Genomic DNA, 12,185 nt, shown 5'->3' on the forward strand with positions numbered 1-12,185 from the left:
CTTGTCCATTACCTGACAAAAATGTTCATTCATTATAATCTACACAATTCACATTTCCTGTTGCTGCAGGATTATTTTCCGGCCGTAGAAAACTGGCTCAAATTTAAGATCCTACATCTGTACATGGGCAACACATATTGTCTAGGTAAAGAAAATCCACGTACAACACATAACGTTTTTAATATTGTCAATGTAATTGTGTGAAAAGCATACTGTACATTTTCAAATTGTGAGGGTAGTTAAGTTGTTCAATCATATTCCATCAAATTTGCGCCTACATTGCAATTGAACTATGTTTCTGTCACATACCAGTAATGCCAGTCTTGCAGGTGAGGCTTTGGACGGTGCTGGTTTTCCCACAGCCCAGAGTGGTCACGGTCAGGGTGTAGTCTGTATAGTGCTTCAGGTCAGGGACTGTGTGACCACAGGCTGGGTTACAGTCACCAATTGTCTTATTGTATACCTAAACCAATCAATCAATCAATCAGTCAATCAATAATTGTTTATTTATATTTAGAATATTTACTGTAGTGTCTGAGAAATGCATTGTGTAGCCGCACCTGGCCCTGAGGGAGTTGGATGGTTTCCTTAGCAGTGATCTGAAAGCCCTGGTGCAGTCCTTTGGGTTTGGTCCAGGACAGATTCAGCTTGGCGTTGGGGTCATTAGGAGAGGCACACTTCAAGTTGGACACAGGGCTGGCATCTATGGCACAGTGAGGGAGAGAAAGAGGTTCCCAGATTTCAGTTGTGATTTTATTACCAGAAAATGTGCAGACCATGGCTGAAAAATACGATTTAAAAGAGATCAAAACTTAGTTCAAAAATGACATATAAAATAGTAACCCTATCTGGATCAGTGTCTGTAGATGCTAGTAACGGTAGTACATCCTTTATCAATCCCTATATGCACTCTTAACGCATCCCACACTGGTGGCACCGCATGGTAGTCTACATGTGAAAACATGCTATGATCTTACTGGTGCAGCTGGAGGTTGAGACTGGAGCTCCCTCTGTTCCGTCATCTGTCTGTGTTGTTACGGTGAAGTTATACGGACTCCCAGGGACCAATCCATTGACGGGCAGGTTTTCCATAGCTGTGGTTCTATTACTGATGATTAACCCAGTGGAGTTGGTCCAGGTCACTCTGTAGCTGTAGCCTGGTTTGTGACCTACAGGCTTTGACCAGGTCAATGTTAGGTTCACCTCGGCTGTCACTGCACTCAGTGACTGGACACTCTCTGGTCCTTGGGAATTCAATCAAAGACGGCATAGAGGTGGTTAGTAGAACAATAATTATGAACACAGAAAGCAAATGTCTCGGGGGTTGTGTTTGGGTGTATGTGTTTCGGAAATGATCGTGCGTGTGCGCATGCTCGCGTGTGTATGTGCGTGTGCGTGTTGACACTCACTGGTTGTGACCAAACTGCTCCAGATCTCCTCACTGTGGAAGCCTAGCACTCCCACTGTAACCACAGACATATTGTAGGGTGTTCCAGAGGACAGGCTGGGCAGTGTTTGACTTGTGTTTGTAGTAGTGACCGTCTTGTTGTCTAGCTGCGTCGACAGGTACTTCACCAGGTAACTGAAGGTGATGTTGGCCATCAGAGGAGCTTCACCCCACTCCACAGTGACGGAACTAGTAGTCTTCTCCAAGATCACGATGGGCCCAGGCGGGTTGGGTTCTGAGAGAGACAATTGACAGCAATTTATATTGAGTTGTAAAAAACATCCGTGAATTGAATGTCCTTGCAAGTATCTTGAAAGCTAACTCTGGACTCGTGCGAAATAAACATTGTTCTTCGTCTTAGCTACAACAAATGAATGAACTCGAACAGACAGAGGAGGCATGCTACTGTAAGTAGAACTCTGCCCCCCCCCCCCCCCCCCCTGGCTCCTCCCTTATACTCACGAGTTGCTGTAGTTACAGGTCCTGATGTTTCATTGAAGGGACCACTGATAGTGGTCACCACGGCTGTGTACTCTCTCCCAGCTGACAGGTATCTGAAGGTGTGTGTCTGCTGGTTGGAGTTCAGCCATACGGGGGTAAAGACCTGGTCAGTGCTGTTCAGACGGACCACATACTGCCCCACATTCCCTGGTGGTGCCGCCCAGCTCACCACCATGGTATTGGTGCTACCGTTGTTGGAGATGGATGGCTGGACAGACTCAGGCTCTGGTAGAGGAACAGAGATGGGGGTGAGGTTAGAAAGGAGGAGGGGGAGGGGAGAACGAGGGAAGATACAAAGGGATATAGATTCTAGAAAAACTTAACATTATGACTGTAACTACTGCTCCCTGGAAGAGGGAAATGAGATACAACACAACCACCTTAAGTGGGGATAGCTAGTTAAAGACCCATAAACGGAATGAGCTGAGATGGAGTGAGACAGCTGTTTTTTCTGGTTTCTTATGACGCCTAGAGACTGAATACGGGACAGTAGCATGGATGTCTGTAACACTGCTTGCTCCCTAGACTCTGCTGCCACCAGCAAATCGGCTCTAATAGCCGGCGGCTCGTGAGAATTCAGAATTTGTCGAATCTGAGGTGCTTGCTGAGGACACGTAGAACTAGAATGAGACGCAAAGTCCCATCCCTTTCCTCCCTCAAAACGGCCGCTGAGGCCTGGGAAACAGTCAACGTGAGGGTGCTGCAGAAGCGTGGGGGATGCACGACAAATTGTACCCCCGACGTCACTGCTCGATTGATCCAGGGCGACACCGCGCATGAGCGTCATTACTCTACCGACCAGCCATAGGTACTGGCGAAAAAGCACCTTGTCACCTAGCTGGGAATGGGACAGGCTGCTCTGAAAAACAGGCCCCTTCTGTGGTAACAGACATGGGAGATTCGTATATTGAATATAATTCCCAGGAATGAAAGCGTTTAGCTGGAGACAGACAGCTCATTTCGGGGTTCATACGAACCGGATAATAGAATGGTCGTGTACAACCCTTTTTGTTCCCTCGACTCCGCTACCAACAACTACTTACGGGCACAGGGGGCTCCGGCAATGGCTGAAGGGGCACTGTTGTCAGAGTAATGTTTTTATGGAGGGGCTACTTTTTTTAAGTAATAAAAAATATTTCTAAGATAGTTTTCAATACTCTGGCACCATCCCCTTGCGAGGATAACAGCACTGAGCATATTTCTAAAATGTTTAATGAGATTATAGAACACATTGGGAGGAATCTTAGACCGTTCCTCCATACAGAATCTTTACAGGTCCTTGATATTCTTCGGTCAGATTCAAACCACAGGTTTTCAATAGGGTTCATGTCCGGAAACTGCAAAATGTTGATTTTGTTGTCAATTAACCATTTCTTTGTGGATTTTGATGTGGGCTTGTGGTTATTGTCTTGCTGAAAGATCTGCTTACGGCCAAGTTTCAGCTTTCTGGCAAAGGTAACCAGGTATTTGGCTAAAATGTTCTGTTACTTGGTAGAGTACGTGATGCCGATGACATTAGCAAGGGCCCCAGGGCCAGTGGAAGCAAAACCTGCCAATAACATCAAAGATACACCACCATATTTTACAGTAGGTATGAGGTTATTTTCTGTATATACATCCTCCTTTTGAGGACAAACCCACCACTGGTGTGCGTGGCCAAAGAGCTCTTTTTTCATCTCCTCTGACCATAGCACCGGTTCCAATCCAAGTGCCAATGCCGTTTACATTTTTTGGTTTTTCTTTTGTCTGGCAACCCCTCCAAATAGCCTTTTGTAATGGAGGTGGTGTCTAATTGTAGATGTGGAGACTTGGAGACCCAAAGATGTGACCAAGTTCTGTAATTCTCCAACTTTGACCCTTGCATTTTTCTTTGCCTCCCAAACCATCTTCCTCACTGTGCATAAGGACAAGATAGACTTGTGTCCAATACCAGTCGTGTTTTTCACTCTTCCAGTGGTTTTAAACTAATTAATTGTTGCCCTAATAGTGGTAAGTGGTACATATATATTTATTTTTTTGCGATTTTCTTGTACCCATTGCTTGATTTATGAAGGTCAACAACCACTTGTCCTTTTCATTTGTGAGCCGTTTGCCTTTTCCTATGGATGACAAGGGGATTTTACATGCGTATTACCTCATTTTTATACCCCAGTGAAACAGGAAGCCATGCAGATTTAATGTAGTTTGATTTGATTTATTAGAATATTTATGTAATGAACACGATGGGAGACAGAGAGCTGGTTTCAAGCGAAGGGCGCAGCAGGTGTTTATTGTAAAGGACCACAGGGGGCGGCAGGTAGCTGGGTTCAGGGGCAGGCAGACGTTCATACACAGGGGGTCCAAAAAGGCAACAGTACAGGCAGGGAAAAGGCTAGTAACGTCATCCAGGAGATCAGGTAATAGGCTAAAGTATAGGCAGGGAATATGCATCGTTACTGAGGCAGGCAAAGACTATCAGACACAGGAGGAGTAAATTGCAGGAAAAGCAGCGCTCCGAATAGAAGTGTGTCACAAAACAAACAATACCACACAATGATGGGGTGTAAAGAACTGAACTAAATAGTGTGTGATAATGACATACAGGTGTGTGAACAGTTGATCAGAATTCAGGTGATTGGGATCTGGAGAATGAGCTGCGTTCAGGGGATCTATGTGTTTGAGAGTGTGAGCTGGAAAGAGAGCTGCGTTCAGGGGACCTAAGTGTTTGAGAGTGTGAGTTGGAAAGTGGGCTGGAGATTGAGCTGCGTTCAGGTGATCTATGTGTATGAGAGTGTGAGTTGGAAGCAGACATTACAATTTAGGGTTGACAATAATTGACACCCATCTTTTTGAGAAATAAAAATATTACTTTCTCTAAGCAATTGTATTAGTATAAAATAATATAATTTCAATTTCCCTCGCATCTCTCGCAAGGCAATCAAACAAGCTAAGTGCCACTATAGAGACAAAGTAGAGTCGCAATTCAACAGCTCAGACACAAGAGGTATGTGGCAGGGTCTACAGTCAATCACGGATTACAAAAAGAAAACCAGCCCCGTCGCGGACCAGGATGTCTTGCTCCCAGACAGACTAAATAACTGTTTTGCTCGCTTTGAGGACAATACAGTGCCACTGACATGGCCCGCTACCAAAACCTGCGGGCTCTCCTTCACTGCAGCCGAGGTGAGTAAAACATTTAAACGTGTTAACCCTTGCAAGGCTGCAGGCCCAGACGGCATTCCCAGCCACATCCTTTAGAGCATGCGCAGACCAGCTGGCTGGTGTGTTTAAGGACATATTCAATCAATCCTTATCCCAGTCTGCTGTTCCCACATGATTCAAGAGGGCCACCATTGTTCCTGTTCCCAAGAAAGCTAAGGTAACTGAGCTAAACGACTACCGCCCCGTAGCACTCACTTCCGTCATCATGAAGTGCTTTGAGAGACTAGTCAAGGACCATATCACCTCCACCCTACCGGACACCCTAGACCCACTCCAATTTGCTTACCGACCCAATAGGTCCACAGACAACGCAATCGCAACCACACTGCACACTGCCCTAACCCATCTGGACAAGAGGAATACCTATGTGAGAATGCTGTTCATCGACTACAGCTCAGCATTTAACACCATAGTACCCTCCAAACTCGTCATCAAGCTAGAGACCCTGGGTCTCGACCCCGCCCTGTGCAACTGGGTCCTGGACTTCCTGACGGGCCGCCCCCAGGTGGTGAGGGTAGGTAACAACATCTCCACCCCGCTGATCCTCAACACTGGGGCCCCACAAGGGTGCGTTCTGAACCCTCTCCTGTACTCCCTGTTCACCCACGACTGCGTGGCCATGCACACCTCCAACTCAATCATCAAGTTTGCGGATGACACTACAGTGGTAGGCTTGATTACCAACAACGACGAGACGGCCTACACGGAGGAGGTGAGGGCCCTCGGAGTGTGGTGTCAGGAAAATAACCTCACACTCAACGTCAACAAAACAAAGGAGATGATTGTGGACTTCAGGAAACAGCAGAGGGAGCACCCCCCTATCCACATCGACGGGACAGTAGTGGAGAAGGTGGAAAGTTTTAAGTTCCTCGGTGTACACATCACGGACAAACTGAATTGGTCCACCCACACAGACAGCGTTGTGAAGAAGGCGCAGCAGCGCCTCTTCAACCTCAGGAGGCTGAAGAAATTCGGCTTGTCACCAAAAGCACTCACAAACTTCTACAGATGCACAATCGAGAGCATCCTGTCGGGCTGTATCACCGCCTGGTACGGCAACTGCTCCGCCCACAACCGTAAGGCTCTCCAGAGGGTAGTGAGGTCTGCACAACGCATCACCGGGGGCAAACTACCTGCCCTCCAGGACACCTACACCACCCGATGTCACAGGAAGGCCACAAAGATCATCAAGGACAACAACCACCCAAGCCACTGCCTGTTCACCCCGCTATCATCCAGAAGGCGAGTTCAGTACAGGTGCATCAAAGCAGGGACCGAGAGACTGAAAAACAGCTTCTATCTTAAGGCCATCAGACTGTTAAACAGCCACCACTAACATTTAGCGGCCACTGCCAACATACTGACTCAACTCCAGCCACTTTAGTAATGGGAATTGATGGGAATTATGTAAAAATGTACCACTAGCCACTTTAAACAATGCCACTTAATATAATGTTTACATACCCTACATTACTCATCTCATATGTATATGTATATACTGTACTCTATATCATCTACTGCATCTTGCCATCTTTATGTAATACATGTATCACTAGACACTTTAAACTATGCCACTTTATGTTTACATACCCTACATTACTCATCTCATATGTATATACTGTACTCTATACCATCTACTGCATCTTGCCTATGCCGTTCTGTACCATCACTCATTCATATATCTTTATGTACATATTCTTTATCCCTTTACACTTGTGTGTATAAGGTAGTAGTTGTGGAATTGTTAGGTTAGATTACTTGTTGGTTATTACTGCATTGTCGGAACTAGAAGCACAAGCATTTCGCTACACTCGCATTAACATCTGCTAACCATGTGTATGTGACAATTAAGATTTGATTTGATTTGATCTCTTTGAGCATACAATATAGCTCAGTATTATTATTTATTTTATACTTTTTTGCTCATCTTTATCAAGGGCGCCAATTATTTTTGACCTGACTGTAGGTGAAAAGAAAGCAGGTCTCACCTGTGTACTGAAAGATTGAGACGGTGCCTCCCTCTATACCGTCCTGTGCCTTGACGGAAACACGGAAGGTGCAATTGGTTCCCGGTGTGAGTTCTGGAATGACGGCTTCCTCTCCTGTCACTGTGTGGTTTGTGGGAGTAGACACGCACCCCTCGGTCTGGATACGGTATGTGTAACCACTCTGGTACTGAGGTGGCTTGGTCCAGGTCAGACGTACACCAGTTGCGTTTACTGTAGGCGCCAACAACCCACTAATGGGATATGGTCCTGGAAACAAAGGGTCTTAGGTTTACTTGAGTAATACAAAGAGGGGGAATACTGTTCAACATATGCTGGTCCCAAATGTGTACTCTTACTAACACCAAATTAGAAAGATAAATAACTCTTAAAATGAAACTGAGAATTGTTATTGCCATGGGAACATACTTGTGTAATAGAACACTTTCACAGGGGTTGCCATGGTGCCGTCCTCTGTGAGCGTTGTCACGGTAAAGGTGTAGTTGCTCCCCGACTGTAGTCCGGTGACAATTCTTTTGGTGTTGTTGACCGTGACTGAGATGAAAAGGGACCCGTTGGGGTAGGTTACCTCCACCTTGAAGGAGTAGCCATCTTTGTTCTCCGGCTGATCCCAGACTAGAGTCACATCGGTAGGGGTGATTCCTGCCTCTGTCAACCCGCTCACAGAGTGGGGCCCTGGAACAAACGAACAACAAAGATCATTTGTGTGTGCGTACATGCGAGTGTGTGTAACGGACATCACGCTGCTTGCTTAGCGAGTTCCACTTCCTCCTGATTCGTCTCACATGAGTCTCTAACCCTGGACATCTGCCTTGCTAGCACACGTGACCGCCCTCCTGAAGTGTCTTACCCGTTGGCGCCACCAAAAAGCTAGCTATTCGGCGCGGCAAGTGGGGACACTTTAGGCTGAGGAGTGCGTTTCACACATCCCCATGTGCTGCAGGTGCATGCATGTGTAGATGCAGTGTAAATGTGTGTGTTCAGTAGTCACTCACTGGTATAGTTGGCTGTCGTCACCGCTGTGCTCTGGTAGTCCAACGGCCCTACGGTTACCACAGTGATGTTGTAGAGTGTTCCAGACTGGAGGTTCTCCAGGAGGATCCAGTTGTGTTCTGTCAGGTTATGCTGGCCCAGGTAGGACACAGAGAACCGGTACTGACCCAGGTTCATGTCCAGGGGCCGGGCCCAGCTGATGTTGATGGAACCAGTGGTCTGGTCCTCCACCATCTGGGTTCCGGGAGGGTTGGGATCTGGGAACAAACCAGGGAGACTTTAGTTATGCAGGATATTGCAGGTGGAGTGACAAAGGCATGTGATGACATTAGAGAACAATCCATTCTAGATTATGAGCATGTCTCTGTAATTGTACATGCTCTTCAGACAAATATGTAATTATCTTTACAGCAGCAACGAAACAAATGGAGTACAGCTGGAAAGTTGGACTTTATTAAAGCATTGACTGACTTACACGTTGCATTTGTAACATTCAGTGATGCCTCAGTGAGCGGTCCACTGTTGGTGACCACTCTGACAACATAGACTTTCCCTGGTTTCAGGTTTTGGAACACTAATTCTAGAGAGTCATTGGAAATGGTGTGGCTGTTTTCCATCACGTTGTCGTTGTAGATTGTGACGGTGTAGGAGTCCACCTGTCCCACAGCGGCATCCCAGGTCACATTCATTGTGGTGGTTGTTCCTGTTGTGGCGATGTTCGTCACCACCCCAGGTTCTAAATGGTATATACAACAAAAAAATTACATTAAAGGCCTAGTGCAGTCAAAAACTTGATTTCCCTGTGTTTTATATATATTTCCACACTGAGGTTGGAATAATACTGTGATATTGTGAAGATTATGATAATGCCCTTTTTGTGTAAGAGCTGTTTGAAAATACCGCCAGAAAAATCTGCCTGTTTTTGTGAGATGTAGTTTTGGCCTACCTGGTGACATCACAAGGTGGTAAATTAGTTAATAGACCAATAAGAAAGACAGTTCCAAACCTCTGTTTTCCCCTCCCCACTCAGACCACTCCCAGACGGTCCTAGCAAAATTCTTGCTTGAGAACTTGCTCTTTGCTTAGAGGCAATTTTTGTAAATTTTTTAAAATGTTGACTATTTTGAAACAGTCAGCATAAGGTACTTAATTGTTACCCAGAAATGATTTGATATTGAGATAAAAACAGCTGCATTGGACCTTTAACATTTCACATTTTAGACTAGAGAAATATAGATCTTAAAAGTGTGGTAAATGTGTATTATGTAAATGAGTCTTTAATTTGGTTTAGGTGTGGAATACGCATTGTCAGCCGTCTTAGATTAAATCAACTTTGCTATGTAAAGAAGGGAAAGTGAGTGAGAAAGAGATGGGGGGGGGGGGGGTCTTTTGAACCGTACTTGTGTAGCTAGACGTCTCTACTGAGTCAGACTTAACCCCCTGGACGACCGTGACCACAGAGAAGGTGTAACTGTCCCCAGGCTGGAGATGGGTGAAGGTGTAGCTCTCGACCGTGGTTGACACATTCGCAACCATAGAACCCCTCTTGGAGACGGTCACCAGATAGGAGTAGGTGGGTTTGTGGTCGTCCTGTTGGGACCAGGAAAGCTTGATAGCGGTTGTGTTCAGATCCTCGACCACAAGGTTACTGACCGCCTTGGGCTCTGAACGGCAAAGAGGCGAAATATTGTATTAATATGTTACATAACACAGGATCATTTAGCAGACGGTGTTATAAACCCCTTAACTACACAAGAGTAACTGCAGTTTGCATTACTCTTGGATTACTCTACAAATACCTTTGGAAGTTTAGAATACTAGCTTACTTGTGTAGTTGAACGTGTGTTCTGAAATTCCGTCGCTTCCCGCTGCTGCTACTGTTGTAACAGTGAAGGTATAGCCAGTCCCAGGTTCTAGGCCAGGGACGTCCGCGAAGCTTGTATTGACTGTTTTCTCTCCAACAGGGCCTGTAGCGTTGCTGTACTGGACTCTGTAGGAGTAGTAGGACTTAACATCCACAGGGTCAGTCCACCGTAGCTTCACTGAGGAGGTGGACAACGGGCTCGCTGTGAGGTTCACCACTGGTTTTGGCACTAGGAGAAAAAAATAAATCTTAATCGCTGATCTTACTAGGATATGAAATTGGGTAAGGCATTTAACCTGATGTATTTCAAAAAATATATAATATAAATAATAGCCTTTTAGCAGATGCTTTAATCCAAAGCGACTTACAGTCGTGCGTGCGTATATTTTATGTATGAGTGGCTCCGGGAATCTAACCCACAACGCTAGCAGTGCAAGCGCCATGCTCTACCAACTGATCCATACAGGACCATGCATCAACCGTGCATAGTATTAGAAAGAACTCAGAAGACTTCTGCAACATTTTCACATTGTCAAAAATGTCACCCCAAGCACACTATATAGTTGTTACAAGTGTACGTACAAGTATATCCAGATGTATTCACAGGGGCGCTTCCCAGATCCTGTGGTCCCACGGTTATCACTGTGATGGTGTAGAGCGTTCCAGAGGACAAAGAGAGCAGGTTAAGTCTGAGACTAGAGGTAGACTGGCCGCTTGCTCCAGTCCCAGTGGAATGGTAGCTAATGTTATAGGAGATGCCCGGCGCACCAGTCATTAGACCAGGAGTTTTCCATTGGACAGAGAGGGAGCTGGTTGTCCTCTCTGTAATGTTGAGGGGTCCAGGTGGGTTGGGTACTGTAGTGGAGAAATATGAGATGTTAGTAAAGTTGCAAACACAAATCCACATTCACACAAACACACACAAAGTACATTTGCTTTTCTTTCAGGACAAACACAGAGAGAACCTTCTCACACTCTCTCATACAAACTCTCAGAAACTACAAACTACTACGAAGCCTTCAGAACCTCTACAGTAAATGCATAGTATAGCCACCATTGGCCATGACTTACCAGTGGCTAACTGACCCGTAGCAGACTGGTTACAGAATTGTCCAGCTACAGCAGTCACTGTGACCTCATAGACCCTCCCTGACTGTAGCCCAGTGAAGCTGGCCATTGTGGTCTGTGTGGTTTGGCTGGATGTATAGTTTAAAGCAGAATTAGAGATGTTCACATTGTATTGGTCCACGCTCCCTCCAGGCAAGGTCCAGGTTACATTCAGCTGACTGGTCCCTGATCCCGTAGCCACAATGTTCCCAGGTTGTTTAGGGTCTGTCATGACACAATCGAAAAGCTTTCATTACAATGACGGAAATATAGACAGTATAGAAAAGACAAACATCCAAGGGGCCTCATTTAAAAACCGTGAATACGTCCAAAATATACCCCAAAATGTGCGTGCACCAGTTGTCATGCAAAAGTTGGCATTCATAAAAATGTCACTTCACGTGAGAATGTGCTCACCTCCCTGCAAACTTTAGACCATGTGTACGCACATTTGCGAGTTGTTGAAATATTGTATTGCAAACTGGCAAGTAAGTATTTTGTGCAAATGGAGTATGATGAAAAGCTTATAAAAAAACTGGAAAACATATAAACAAGAATTCAGACAGTTGTGAGAAGAGCGAAAATCTTTTCTCTAATTTTTCTAATATAAAATAACTAGACGTAAGAATCTTTTTCCGGTTTTATTTTCATAACAATTGCAGAATAAATTCCGGTTTTATTTTCATAACCATTGCAGAATAAATTCCAGTTTTATTTTCATAAACATTGCAGAATAAATTCTGGTTTTATTTTCATAACCATTGCAGAATAAACTCCGGTTTTATTTTCATAACCATTGCAGAATATATTCCGGTTTCTGGCCGTGATGGGTTCATATTCCCGAAGGAGCTATACAACAAAGTACCATGAGCAGCTCTCATTTAATTGGGCCTAGTAGTCTAGTAAATAGATAGGTAATATGCATTTCAAGTTTTGCAATCCCATAGGCAGCATAGTTTAAAATATAGAGTCACATTTTACAGGTGAACCGTTTATATTTTACATTGAAGAAGGCCTGCGTACAGTGCATTTGGAAAGTATTCAGACCCCTTGACTTTTTCCACAT

The 12,185-nt window shown here is 45.1% G+C and overlaps 1 protein-coding gene across 1 annotated transcript in view; it reads right to left on the reverse strand.

The window, feature by feature from the left end:
• Positions 1–12,185, reverse strand: part of ptprja (protein tyrosine phosphatase receptor type Ja) — a 63,138-nt gene that overhangs the window by 11,526 nt on the left and 39,427 nt on the right. Inside the window, exons 9-21 of the mRNA XM_055934645.1 lie at positions 11,084–11,344; positions 10,595–10,867; positions 9,975–10,241; positions 9,549–9,812; positions 8,624–8,884; positions 8,151–8,405; positions 7,564–7,830; positions 7,138–7,404; positions 1,910–2,173; positions 1,410–1,682; positions 978–1,244; positions 561–703; positions 310–463 (exon numbers count right to left, since the gene is read on the reverse strand). Coding sequence (XP_055790620.1) covers positions 310–463; positions 561–703; positions 978–1,244; positions 1,410–1,682; positions 1,910–2,173; positions 7,138–7,404; positions 7,564–7,830; positions 8,151–8,405; positions 8,624–8,884; positions 9,549–9,812; positions 9,975–10,241; positions 10,595–10,867; positions 11,084–11,344 — 3,216 coding nt within the window. The remainder of the gene's footprint in view (positions 1–309; positions 464–560; positions 704–977; positions 1,245–1,409; positions 1,683–1,909; positions 2,174–7,137; positions 7,405–7,563; positions 7,831–8,150; positions 8,406–8,623; positions 8,885–9,548; positions 9,813–9,974; positions 10,242–10,594; positions 10,868–11,083; positions 11,345–12,185) is intronic.

This window comes from Salvelinus fontinalis, chromosome 9 (assembly GCF_029448725.1).
Source record: "Salvelinus fontinalis isolate EN_2023a chromosome 9, ASM2944872v1, whole genome shotgun sequence".
Classification (NCBI taxonomy): Eukaryota; Metazoa; Chordata; class Actinopteri; order Salmoniformes; family Salmonidae; genus Salvelinus; species Salvelinus fontinalis.